The 14,406-nt window shown below is 42.6% G+C and overlaps 1 protein-coding gene across 2 annotated transcripts in view; it reads left to right on the forward strand.

The window, feature by feature from the left end:
* Window positions 1-13,656, forward strand: part of DCC (DCC netrin 1 receptor) — a 1,071,808-nt gene extending 1,058,152 nt beyond the window's left edge. The window contains exons 30-31 of one of the 2 annotated variants that reach the window (XM_036244835.1): window positions 10,425-10,567; window positions 13,303-13,656. In XM_036244835.1, the coding sequence (XP_036100728.1) occupies window positions 10,425-10,567; window positions 13,303-13,392 (233 nt within the window). In that variant the 3' untranslated portion in view covers window positions 13,393-13,656. The remainder of the gene's footprint in view (window positions 1-10,424; window positions 10,568-13,302) is intronic. The other variant, XM_036244836.1, reaches the window with a different exon arrangement.
* The last annotated feature ends 750 nt before the right edge of the window (window positions 13,657-14,406 follow it).

The following is a 14,406-nucleotide window of genomic DNA, read 5'->3' on the forward strand; positions in this document are numbered from 1 at the left end:
GCTGAGAGTTGTGGTGATGGTGTTTAACTCTTACAGTTGAAAATATTTTTTCAAAGATATGGCCATACCTCATAACTAAGTTTCTTTGAGTTTTTTAAATGTTCTTGTGCTTTGAAAATAGTATTCATGTTGTGCTTTGGTCAGTATGAAAGAGATACATGTAAAAGTTGGAAGAGATTGGGTTAAACTGGTAATGTACTAACCTCAGAATATAATCTGGAAGTTCTGTTTCTGGTTATAGTCATTATATACATATGCGTGTGTGTGTGTGTGTGTGTGTGTGCACGCGCGTGCGCAATTTGACGACTTCTATTAAATATGAAACCAGATAAAAATAATTTCAGGATATTAAGAAACCTAGTTCTGAATAATAAAGGTTTTACTATGAAGACAGAATCCTCTTCTGTAATCAAATTGTCTTTATAGAGGGAAATATTTCCAATGTTTACAAAACAAATTGATTTTTAAAAGTGAAAATTATTATATTTATAAAGCACATGAAATATTTGCCAGAAATGTAATCTATTGCATACTACTGTGGCTGAATTGGGGCCCTGATGACATTCTATACAGAGTAGATAATTGAAAAAGTTATGAAAGACTGGATATTTGTACTGTTTCATTTTCCTGATGTTTTCATGAAATAATATGAAAACTTTATAAAGTGTCATATATCTTTTTAAGAATTGAGAATGTGGTTTCTCTGAAGTTTGATCAATAGGATATCATCAAAAATAAGATAATAAAGGTGGGAGTTTAAGCATTATTTTAAATAAGGAACAGGATTAACAATTGTCCTCCCAGGAGCAGAAAACATTTGATTTGCAATAACTATAAATAAAGTGCTCAAACCTGTTGCTTCTTGTTGAAAAGAGAGTAGAGAAAAGTTAGAAAGAAAATTAAAAAACAGAGTTGGCCAGAAGATATAAAAGTCTCTTTTATTTATTTTTATATGGAGGATATGTTTGTTGATTTGAGAGAGAGAAGACAAAAGTGAGAGAGAGAGACCGAGAGAGAAACATTGATTGATTGCCTCCCATACATGCCCTGACTGGGGATCCAACCCCCAACCTAAGTGTGTGCCCTGACCAGGAATCAAACCTGCAACCTTTTGATGTATGGGACAAGGCTCCAACCAAATGAGCCACCTGGCCAGGGCATAAATGTCTCTTTTATAACAAACTATCTAAAAATAGTCTTGAATATCCATGACATCAACTGAGAGGCCTCTTGATTTTTATATTATATGCAAAACAGCACAGGAAGTCAAAGTAGACCTCTTAAAATGAGTAATGGAAATAATGTGGAATCATATTTTTACCTTTAATTATGGGTGCCTGCCAATAAGCAAAACAGATGTTTAATTTTGAGTTTGTCATTTTGGTTTTGCTTTTGTTCTGGCGTTTTGTTAATATGTGGTGGAGGAACCTCAGAAAAGCATCACAAGAGAAGAACAGATACAGAACTGTCTGGATGAATTCATTTCTCGTGACTGTTGATTTTCCTGAAACTTTTCTTATTCTGTGAGGTTTTTAAATCAAGAGGAAGCAGGAACGGGCAGAGTTATGAGTGTGAAGTTTCTGCAGGCTCATCTGTTTGTTGTGGCTTTTGTCTGCCTCCGTCTTGTTTCCAAGAACAAATTCATAAAGTATGATGTCAGCTCTACTCTGTATGAATTAGACGTTGGTGAAGTCCTAAGGACAAAAAGAATACAGTAAACAGTGTTTTTTCTGGAGGGCTTCTTTTTTTTAATCCTCACCCAAGGACATTTTTCAATTTTTTGTTCAGAGAGAGAGAGAGAGATCGACGTGAAAGGGACACATCGAGTGGCTGCCTCCTACACAACTCAACCAGAGCCGGGGACAAACTGCAAAGGAGGTATGTGCTCTTAGTGGAAACCGAACCCAGATCTCTCTGGACCACAGGCCGACGCTCTAACTGCTGAGCCAAACTGGCCAGGGCCTGAAGGGCTTCTTACCCATCCTTTGCTTAGTCATTCTTTCCCAACATAAACTTCATAGATGACTGTTTATCAATTCTATCTCCTTTTAAATCCTTCTTTAAGGCTCTTCTTGCTCATTATTAAATGCAAAACAAACACCTCTCTTGTGTACAGGACTTCTATGGATTCAAAGTCATCTGGAACAATATTTAACTCATGGTTTCAATACTGTTGGTCATTTCCTCCCCTCCAGTATTTTGGTACCTTTGCCATTTTTTCAATTACCATTGGGTAGCTTCTGATGTGCCCAGTGACATAAGGACTTGAATTCCAATTCACAGAGTTATGAAAGTACAACAAACCACAAATAGGTTGTAGATATATTTGTATTTGCTTGTTTTTGTCTAAGGAAGAACATCTTTTTTAACAATGACAATAGTCAATGACAATACTACCTGAGTGGCTTTGAGCAAATTGCTCGTCTTCATTGAACTTTGACTTTTCCCATCTCCAAGACATAAGCACTAAGATATTTTTTTTTAAAGGCCTATATTTTCCACTTCCCAGCTTATCTTCAGGCAACAATTTATGATTTTTAAAATTTGTCTTTATTATTGAAAGTATTACAGATGTCTCTCCTTTTTCCCCCATTGACACCCTCCTTCCTCCTCCCCACCCCTGCCTACCCCCACCCCGCCTGCACCTCACTGATGTCTGTGGGCATTGGTTATGCACATTAGTTCTTTGGTTTATCTCTTCCCGCTCCCCAACCCTCCTTCCCTCTGTGGTTTGTCAGTCTGTTCCCTGCTTCCATGTCTCTGGATCTATTTTGTTTGTCAGTTTATTTTGTTCATTATGTTCCACAAATAAGTGAGATCATGTGATACTTGTCTTTCTCTGACTGGCTTATTTCTCTTAGCATAATACTCTCCAGGTCCCTCCATGTCGTCTCAAAGGATAAGAGATCTTTCTTTCTTACAGCTGCATAGTACTCCATTGTGTATATGCACCACAGCTTTTTTATCCACTCATCTACGGATGGACACTTGGGCTATTTCCAGATCTTAGCTATTGTAAATAGTGCTGCTATGAACATGGAGGTACATATAAAAAATGTATGATTGGTGTTTCAGGATTCTTTGGCTATATTCCTACAAGTGGTATCACTGATTCAAATGGTGGTTCCAGTTTTAATTTTTTGAGGAAACTCCATACTGTTTTCCATAGTGGCTGCACCGTCTGCATTCCCGCAAAGAGTGTACTAGGTTATCTTTTTCTCCAGATCCTCGCCAGCATTTGCTGTTTGAGGATTTGTTGATGGCGGCCATTCTGGCAGGTGTGAGGTGATACCTCATGCTCATTTTAATTTGCATCTCTCTGATGATTAGTGATGTTGAACATTTTTTATAAGTCTCTTGGCCATTTGTATGTCCTCTTAGAGAAGTGTCTGTTCGGGTCTTCTGCCCATTTTTTAATTGGATTGTTTGTCTTCCTTTGGTTGAGCTGTATTGCATAAGTGGTTAATTTCTAAAAGGCCTGTTTTAAAGAACATATACGATAATGTAAGCAAAAATGTTATATTGTAGTTTATGTGCCTGTGGGAGGGGGATCAGGTACCCACATTATACCCCTTCTCTCTCTGGGTTCCGGTTCATGGAAATAATAGGAAAAAATGGGGGCTTATAACCAAATGGGAATCAAGGGTCGGAGCGAATCGTGGGCCTCTGGAAGACACGACATGACTCTCCCTCCCTGAAGCCGGGAGCTGGAACAGGGTGCAGAGACCCGGTGCTCTGTCGGAGTCATGCTTGCCTTGTTGCTTAAGAAATGCGGGCTTTAGAAATGTCAAGGCCAGAGTTGGGGGTCTTCTAGGTCTCGGGGCAGGCTGGTTTAAGAACTTGCATAGTGGCCATTTGCACAATAATGCTATCCTTGCACCGGCTCAGAGAGGTGGCACAGTGAAAGTCGCCTTACTCATGACCCAGAGTAGTCACACCTCGCATGGGGAAGAGGAGAAAGGGAGAGGAGGTAGGCAGACGCCTCATTAACATATCCAGTGTTTTCTTTCTCTTTGAGGTGAAACAGGAAGGTCAGATGAAAGACACAAAGTTTCTATTCCCAGAAATGGCATTTAAATGCACTAACCACACTTACAATATAATATACAGAGAAGATTAAATGCTTTAAGATTGATGCCAAAACGTACCTTTGAAAATCACTTAGGAGCAATACCTGAGGCTACTCTGTCTAGGTAAACACAGCTACTTATCTTTTTGTTCGATACCTGTGCACATGGAAAGGTAGAGAGTATTACAAAGTCTTTCCTACACTATTTCTTTCAGAATCTCAGAAGCTCGCCACATGTGAGAAGTCTGCAAAACGTCATGACACTTCAATATGCCCACAGACACCGAGCACCGGGTAGTTACATAATCATAAAAACATGTTAGAATAATATTACAGTTTCCATAGAAACTAGAACAAGAGAGACTGTTTCACTTGTCAGGCATCACAGAACAGGTCACAGTGAAGAGGGGGACCCAGGCCTCCTCAAAGGTACCTGTGCTAACGTTATTCTCAAGGGTGAAGAAATAGAAAATGAGATAGCAAGTAGGAAAAAATAGGCAAGGAAGGGAAAATTCATACTGAAATCAAAATCATGCTGCACACGGACCTCGGGTTTGACCCAGGTGAGTCTGTTCACTCCATTCCCACTGCAGGCTAACCTACAACTGCTCACCAAGGATCATTGTAGTAGGGAGAACCCTTCACAGGGAGACACTAGCAGGAGTCTGCACCTGGCAGTCATATATTATGTACCTAATGAGCAAGCGACATGTTTAATAACTGTACTGTGGAAATAAAACTTCGAACAGCAGATCCCTGCCGAGGCTGCTCACGCACAGCAGATGCGCGCTGTGGCCATCTCGGAACCCCAGCCCCATTCATCCGTCCCCCTTAGTGCGGCCTGCTGGGGAAAACAGCATTAGAACCACAACGATGCGCACTTAATTAGTTGTAGAGGGGTGTTGACCCATTTATTGAGCCTATCACATCATGTGTTTCACCTAAGGGTCACCAGAAATACTTCTTCAGCACCCTGGGTAGGGGGAATCTATAGCCCTTTCAGACTGAGCATTTGTAAATTTAATGTTTTCAGTGACTCATGGATCATTTAAACCCATAGTAATTTAATACTGCATTTTAGTTGAACTGTTGTTAGTTTGAAATTAAAAGGCAAAACAACCACAGTTGTTATGGCTTTTCACTGATAATTTTAGGAGAAAATTATAGAACATTTGTTTTTCTAGAAAATACCCATTTAAAATCCAATTATTGTAATTTATGAGTTAAGGATTCACTTGCTGGAGATTTCTTTGCATTCATTTTTACCAGTGGATTCACTAATGCTTCCTTAATCTGTAGGAGAGCAAAGAAATCCAAATGCAAAGTTTAGTATAGGTAGAAGAGCTACATTCTTCTTCCTTGTATAATTTTAATAGCTAATAGCTTAAATTTTAAAAATTGTTTAGCCTTTATAGATATAAAGAAATCAAGACACAAAGAAATTAGGCTATTGGGCCAAAGTCACAAAATAAGACTGGGTCTCCTAAGTCCTAGGGCTCTGCCTCAGTATTTGGATATTTAGTGAGCGTTCCTTCTGGCCTTGGAATTCATTGTGTAGGTCACACAGATCTTACTATCATGGGAAAAGAAGTAAATAATATAGGAAATCACAAACCCTGGTCTTTGGGATTGGGAACCCCTCATCTCTCAATGGCTTACCTTCCTCTCTGAATGTGACATGGGCTTTCTTGCCCCCATTCTGAAAGTCAGCCTTTATGTTTGAGAGCGATCACAGAGAACCTTGATGGCCAGGCTAGGATTATATTAAATTAGCCGCTGGGGGGGGGGGTGTCATAGAAAGGATTCTTTTAATTTTTTTCTTGTGGTTTGATATATTGCTCTGAAGTTTACAGAAGTTTCATTTAATTTATTCATGTTTAGACCAATTATCAATGTGAGTGCTGTTCTCCAAAGCAATGAAGTCTTCTCTGTAGGCTAATCTCTAGATCTATGAAAACAAGAAAAGATGTTAAAAAATCGTATCACTTCTTGACTTTGAAAAACAGGAGTTTAAGACCCTTAGAAAATGATTTTCCCCTGATTGCTCTGGTTTTCATTCCATGGCTCTCTTCCGGTGTGTCGAAACACCATGGGGCGTCCTATGGCCAGGGAGCAGCTTGCGTGGCACTAGGCTACCGTGCCTTCAAAGAGCCCATCACAGAGGAGGAGAAGAGCAGAAAGCAGGGGCAGGGCTCCAAGAACAAAGTGACTTTAAAGTCACTTTTGAGGGCAGTATAGAAAAGGCCAGATGGCAATGGATGACGTGGGACAAAGCCCCGGTGCCAATGAAATTCTGAAAGTTTCAACAGGAGGAATGAATTCAGGATAACTGGTCTCCCAATAGTAGCAATTCTTCAGCGGGTAGGGGGCAGCAAGGTTATTCCCAATGTCCTCTTCAGATTGGACCCAGCTCCCAGCCGTCACTTACTTAGCCAAATGCCAGGTGATGACACCGCTTTCTCACTTGAACATAGTCCATGACAGGAGACTGGTTATTTTGTATAAAGATGTTTGTTCGGTTTCAGTGGTGTAGGAAACGGATTGAGAATTTAGCCTTTTGGGAAGGCCACGGGGAAGGTCTCGAGCACGAGGCGAAGGACTGAAGGACGTCTTGTAGAATGCCAGAAGAGTAAGATGCAGACTAGAAAGCCAGGACAGGACCAGTAACACAGACACACGTGGTGAACTACTGGTATAAATGAAGGAAAAAGCACAGCTTGGTGAGCGTGTCAGGACCCAGGCTTCACCATTGTCCAGCTTCTGAGGTTCAGAGTAGAACATGCTGAATCTACCCAAATACCAACGTAAGTCGATGGCGTAGACCAGAATTAGTGCACACCCAAGGGCTGAATTACAGTGTCAGCCTCTCGTTTGGGTTTTTTTTTTATCCTCACCTGAGGACATTTTTGCATTCATCTTAAGATAGAGCGAGAGCGACAGAGAGAGGAAGAGAGAGAGAGAAACATCATTGTGGGGCTGGGGACAAACTGCAACCCAGGTAGGTGCCCTTAGCAGGAACCAAACTCAGTGTCTCTGGTCCACAGACCCACGCGCTAACCGCTGAGCAAACTGGCCAGGGTGAGAGTCTTTGTTTTTAAAACATCTGTTCCCTTTTACTAAAGGGCAATTTTGAGACCCAAAATTTATTGTTGTCTTATTGGCTGTTGAAAATCTCTCCTGGGAAATTTTCCTTGTAGTCTTTTCTTTAGCTTCCTATTCAGGAAAAGGAAAGAGAAACATTTAAGGCCATACAGTGCACTAGGTAAACCTTGCTGATAATGAACTCTAAGAGACTGCTTAAATTCTTTTCCTGTACTGGAATTTTATTAAAATTAATTCTACCTTGATCTCTTGATCCCCAGGGACCTCAGTGTTCTCTTCAACAAAATAAGAGAAAGTCATTAGATGAACTGCAAGAGCCTGTGAGGTCCCAGCATTCTAAATGTCTTTGACTATGTGAATGTTACTTGAGAAAAGGCAGCCACTTGAGGTTTTAACACATTGTGCGGTCTTTGAGGCAAGACAATGTCTTCAATTCCTTTTGCAAAATGCACTGTCTTATACATTGTTCAACACTCAGCAGGTTCTAAATGTATAACTATTGCCTGGCCGCTGGAGACAATCAATTATTATAATGCCCTTCTCTTTAATGGGTTTGAGTTATGGTGCTCTTTAGGAGTAACCTGCATCTTATTGTAGTAATACAAGTGTTTCAGACACAGTATATACATTGTGGACCTACCCAAGTGTTTAGGATTCTGGGCAGAAAATATATTACCAGAATATATTTTTATAATGAGAACTGTAATGTCTCTACATGCAAAACTACAAAAAAAAATAATAAGGTAGTCAAATAACTATCAGAAAATTATGGAAAACAGTCTGATGAATTCTAAAAGAATCTTTATTCTTATGTTCCCTAGTATAAAACAGGCATAGTCCTGTTTGAATTTCCTACATAATCAGCTATGCTCATACCATTATTTTTTTTTTTTTGAGTCACTCTCCTTGTAGATATCTATGTTAAATGAATTGATTTGCAATAGATGTTAGATACACATTGTATGTGTTTGATTAAGGATCAAATTATACATTTTTCAGAAATAACTTAGTTTATTTTTTGAAATTAAAAATAAATAAAATGGGTAGATTTCACCATCCAGGAAACCGAAGTCCAAATTGCAGCAAAAAAAATATAACAATATAAGATATGTGCAGGAAGCGCTGTTAAAAGACGGCCGCTCCATGAGACACAGGGAAGGAAGAGACGGCTCAGGGAGTGAGCCAGAAGGAACAGCTTTCCACGGCAGTAAAACTAAACACGGGTTTCGCAGAACATTGTGAACGTTCTAGAAGGGCATGCACAAATGGATCAGAAAATGCAGCTCCAAGTGGGAGTTCAGCAGATACGTTCCCAAGCTTTGCCAGTGCTCTATGAAATGTCCTCTTTAAACTGTGCTCATCCTTAACTGATCATCTCCATGAATGTGAATTACACGTGTAAGAGCATCTGGAGGGCCTTTTTATGACGTTGCCTCTGCCAGGGTTGTCGTGGCTGCCGCTGTGCTCGGGTTTACAACCCCGTCGGCTCCAGGACCAGGGCGTTTGTAGGCAGAGGCTACAGAGGGAAGGACGGAGGTCGGCTCCGCTACAAACCGTGGTTCACGGCCAGTGAAGACCAGCTGGCATGACGGTCTCCGGAAGGATGAAGGTTTGCCTGTTATTCAAGCGGAGAAAATTGGTGGTAAAAGCTGAGAATATGTGACAAATCCGCGATCTGGGGCATGGCAGTCAGTATCAAATGGGTACGGCTATTCCGTTTGAGCCCGCCAACCTCATTTATCACATTAAATCAATAATGTTTATTCAAATTGTACTGTTTATTTAGGACTCGGAGGGTGTCTAGATCACCCTCTAGTGATAAATCATTCCAACTGCACACTTTGATCCTTGAGTTGGAGAAGAAAGTGAAAGGATATAAATCTGAAGGAATATGTGCTGGATCAGGGTATGAGAAAAGGTGCTTCTGTTTGGGTTTCTGACTTACGTTGCCTACCACGTGGAAAACTGCCGGCCTCCCACGTGGTCTGCACTATTTCTTTCCCAATAAGCAAACACCCCTATGTCTCTGATTATAGAATCTTTTTGAGCTTTATTGATTCGAATTATGTTTCTAAAGTATGGTCAAAACAACGTACAACTTTTTACCTCAAGTATAGAGGATGCCATTGGGATCATCAGAACTCAAATATCATCACTGATGATAGAAGAAAAACGAGGCAATTTCTTTTTATGATTTAATTCCATCCCTTCTGTGCTTAGATCTTGGTTACAATGCTCAGAATGACCGAAGTCGTTGAGTACATGAGGTATACTAGCCTTTATGCAATTTTTATTTTAGGATATGGGGACAGAGTTATATTCTTGCTACGAGCTAAGCAGGGTTTATCAGGGAAATTTCGGACTCAAAAGGAAAAGGTAGCCATTGTGTATAGCAGACAGAAATGCCATCGAGGAGAGACTCGGCGGTTCCTCACGTGATTGGAATGAATTTTATTGAGAGAAACTATACTGATCAGGACAGAATAATGTTTTCCTTTTTTTCCAAGAGATAATTAGTGATGAGATTTTATCATGCTAGCCATGAGGGCTTTTTTTATACTATAGCATCTAATACTCATTTGTCAGCCAGAACAAGGATTTCTTTAACTGCACAACATTGCCCGGCCAGTGTGGCTCAGTGGTTGAGCGCCGACCCATGCACCAAAAGGTCGCCAGTTCGATTCCTGGTCAGGGCACATGCCCAGGTTGTGGGCCTGATCCCCAGTGGGGGGCATGCAGGAGGCAGCCAATCAATGTTCTCGCTCATCGATGTTTCTATCTCTCTCTCCCTCTCCTTTCCTCTCTCTCTAAAATCAATAAAGAAAAAAAATTTTTTAAAACTGCACAAATATTCCATGGGACTGTTAAACAATTTGGGGCTTGTGTGTGTGGTTTAGCACAGACCTTTCTGGCCCAGCGCTGAGGCTGGCACCGAAGGAGCTCGCCTGGCACTCTGGGGGGGGGGGGGGGGCGACGCACAGCCCAGAGCTCCCAGGCACCTTGCAGGGTGCGATTTGCAATCCACTGGAAGTTAGTGTGACTGGCAGGGCTTCATCTGAGACGCCTGCTCAGAATCTGTCTTCCATTTAGTAAAAATAAAATGAAACCATTCACTGTGTCAGATTTCATCTCTACACTACAGAATGAACAATAACCTGCCGTCCATGCCAGCCCAGTGGACTTGGCTCACACGCCAGAGACTGATCCCAGGCTGTTCTGCCCGCTGCTTTCATCACTGTGTTTTCTATCGCAGGACCTGCGCTTCCTAAGAGTCACGTGAAAACAGCCTCCCTGGGGCTGGCTGGAAAGGCGAGATCTCCTTTGCTCCCCGTGTCTGTGCCGACAGCGCCCGAAGTGTCAGAGGAGAGCCACAAACCAGCAGAGGATCCGGCCAATGTAAGGGCGCCCCGAAACCCCTGCGGCATCGGGCGTGGGGACTGCGTGCAGATGAGCGCTCTCATTGCTGTGCCTCGCGCTGCATCCCTACCCTTGGCTCTGAAGAGCACAAACTCGGGGGAGGGTTACAGGAGGACTTTAGTTAAATTAAAAAATTATTAGTGCTTACAGGCAATCCTAGAAATACAAGCAGATAGCTATAGAATCTGTGACTTAACACATACCTATATAACACACATACATATATGTGTGAGTTTATATATCTTATTATATTTTTATATAGAATATAGACAACAGGTCCTTAAATAACATGGTTTCATTCAGCGTCATTTTATTATATTGGTGAGATGCCGTAGGATTAAACTTTTGTTTACATCATTCAGCCCACAGTAGAATTGGTTTCTTCGTGTCATTTCACTTAAAGTTGCAGAAACCACCAGTGACATCAAGGGAGGACTTACTGTGTGTGTGTGTTTCCTTTCCCATGGAGTACCTTGGCATACCTGGAAATAAAATGATATAATCATTCTTTAAAATAAAAAAAAATAGGAACAAAAAGTTATACGCTGTGGTGTTTTCTGAAGTCATCACACATAGCACTTAAAATGATAATTACAAATATGGAATTGAGAAGAAATTACAAAATTTAAAAAAATGAAGGAAGAAATTTAAGAAGGAAATAGAGAAGAAGCTGACATATTCACAAAATGAAAGGGGAGTCCGGCTGGTGTGGCTCAGTGGTTGAGTGTCGACCCATGCACCAAGAGGTCATTGGTTCAATTCCTAGTCAGGGCACATGCCCAGGCTGTGGGCCAGATCCCCAGTGGGGGGCATGCAGGAGGTGGCCAATCAATGTTCCTTCTCATGGATGTTTCTCTCTCTCTCTCTCTCTCTAAAATCAATAAAGAAAAAAAAAAACAATTTTAAATAATAATAATAAATAAAAGGGGAAAGTTTGTTTGATGAGAGACAAAGTGCACTAAGGGAAGAAGCTAAACGATGATCAAATTAGAAAATTCAGAAAGAACATCCATGAAGACAAAATAATCTAAATTTTGAGAAAATTAACATTTTTTCCAAAAACGTACTGTAAAAGAGGTTGTTATTTTTTTTATTTATTTTTTTATCTTCACCCAAGGACATTTCTTCATTTATCTTCAGATAGAACAGGAGAGAGAGAGTGAGAAACATCGATGTGAGAGAGACACATCAAGTGGCTGCCACCCACACGACCCCAACTGGGGTCGGGGACGAACCTCAACCGAGGTAGTGCCCTTAGTGGGAACAGAATCCAGGACTCTCTGGTCTGCCGGCCGACGCTCTAACTGATGAGCAAAACTGGCCAGAGCGTAAAAGAGATTTTTAAAAGATGTTGCCTAAAGGTAGCAATTTAGAATACTCTAGAGTGTTTTTGAATATTATGCGAGAGAAAGCATTTAAAAGGCTAAGAACCTAACATAGGAGATGCCTTGAAAAATAAGGACTAGAAGGAGAAAAAAGATGGAAAATAAACAGATTAGGGTCTGAATCTGAATAATAATTTTTATCTAAGCAGAGCTAGAAATCGGGACTCAGGCCTCAGTTTGGTTCAATAACTTAATCAAACGAATGAGCTAACCAAGAATAATCAAGTCTGACAGCTCTGCACCGGCCAAAACAAAGGGGGAAAAGAAACTAACATGTATTGACTAACAAGTCGCCCACGCTGACTTGTTGAGTCCTCCCAGCTACCCAGGCAAGCGTGCTATTCCCATGACAAATAAGGAGAAGATTCAAAAAGCCAAGTATATAAACTGGGATGCAAATCAACACCGCCGCCGTTTCCCGCACTGGCTGACCATCAGAATTACCTAGGAAGCTTTAAAAAAATAGAGAGAGAGTGATTCTAACCCTTTGTAGACCTACTGAATCAGAATCCCTGAGCCCAGGGACCAGAGGATCAGTGAGAGCTAATAATCCAGTTTTACCAATGTCCTGGTTCTAGTGACTCCCAGTGAGGGACAGTTACGGAGAGTACGTTCACCAAGGTTCCTGCAGGTCACCCTCTTCATTTTATCCATCAGTACATGTTTGCCATACGGTTACCTTTACAACTACGCATAGAGCCAACCGTGCTGTGGGGTGAGGATTTTGTTTCCATACATAAACTTCTGTCCCATTCCTCAACCCTTTCACAGGTCAAAGTAAAGCCCATCAGGTTCCAACACAGAAGTGAGCCGAGGTTGTGTTACACAGAAGAGGAATCTGGTGATCTGCACTCTGTTCAGATCCTCGCGGGTAGTCTCTGGGAATGAACAGGAGCTACGTACTGAGTAGGCACCATGTGCGGGCCACTGGGGTGGGCACGGAACATGCCACAGGCTGCTCAGAATAGCCTATGAGACAGATGCCATCGTCATTTTACAGCAGACAGCTGTGCGTCAGAGGGGCTCACTAACTCGCCCAAGACCACACAGCTAGTGATGGTCAGAACTTGATTTGAAACAAGGTGTTTTTTCACTCCAACGTGTTTTCCTCACCGCAGGGATGAAGCTGGTGAGACTGTGCAATCATTCCTCGCCACCTCTTGCCACCATCTCTCCACCCGGTGACTGTATTCGGAGCACGGCCCCTGGCTGTGGTCCTCTGTGCCATGCCGGAGAACAGGGTGACCCAGCTGGCCCTGGCCCCGTCTTCATAAAAGGAATGCAGTGCTGCCCACCTGCCCTAACCCTTTGCTCTCGTTCTCCCTGCAGGTGTATGAGCAGGATGATCTGAGTGAACAAATGGCAAGTTTGGAAGGGCTAATGAAGCAACTTAATGCCATCACAGGCTCGGCCTTTTAACACACATTGCCGAAGAGACAAGGTGAATTTTCCAGGAACTTGGCAGCATACCAATTACCCATAAACAGCACACCTGGGTCCAGGAACGCTAACCAGTGTACAGCCCACCAACAGGACCACTCCGTTCCGGAGGAACCCGCAGCGGTTCAGAAGGAATAACCGGCCCTTCTGCCAGAGGCATCAGGAATTCAAGAACGATGGCAGTGGGGTCCCTAAACAAAAGCCAGGATGCGTCTTCACTGCACCGGCAGAGCGGGAGCTGCTGGAATAGCCCCGGGGCTTGACCACTGCAGTGATCTGTTTCCCTTGACCAGGCCTGTCGCGTTCCTACTGTGGGTCTGGTCTCACAAGGTGCACGTGCATTGCTTCAGCCTGCGCCACACCACGGCCAATCAGTGCGAGCTCACATTTTGTTTTCAACTCACAAGTACAAGAAGCACCCATGGGAATTCCCTCCACAGAGCACCAAAGGATTGGATGTTTTCCTGACAGCACAAGAAGTAAATACGTAAACAGGCAAAGGGCAGTGAATGCTGGTGCTGTGTGACAGTCATTCTTCTTGCCCAAGCGGCGGGTGTTAGCAAGTGGCTGTAAAACTCACCCATGTTAGCAAGTCTTTGTAAGCCCTCCCTTGGTTAACATCTGTGTCTGCAGAACAGGGACATCAAATCCACTCCCGATGGCATCCTGCCAGCAGCAGCCCATGTCCTGAAAGAGGATGCAATATGCAATCTTCTCAGACACCTGGGGGTTGTGTGTTTCAGTTCCTCATAGGACACTTCAACTTGGGTGGCTTCCGTGCCATCCCGCACTGTGATGACATTGCAGAGCTACGAGGCCGTCTTCCTCAGGAGCCTGGCTGGAGGCGCTCCCCCTGCTGCCCCATCCCGCCCCGACTTCCCCTCGGCCGCCGGCCTTGGGTTAGGTGGCCTGCTCCACACGAGCATGGCCTCCTGACCGATGTCCCTGCTGCCCTCTGCAGGGCAGATTCCCTGAGAACAGGCCCTGAGGAAG

This window comes from Molossus molossus, unplaced genomic scaffold (genome assembly GCF_014108415.1).
Source record: "Molossus molossus isolate mMolMol1 unplaced genomic scaffold, mMolMol1.p scaffold_m16_p_6, whole genome shotgun sequence".
Classification (NCBI taxonomy): domain Eukaryota; kingdom Metazoa; phylum Chordata; class Mammalia; order Chiroptera; family Molossidae; genus Molossus; species Molossus molossus.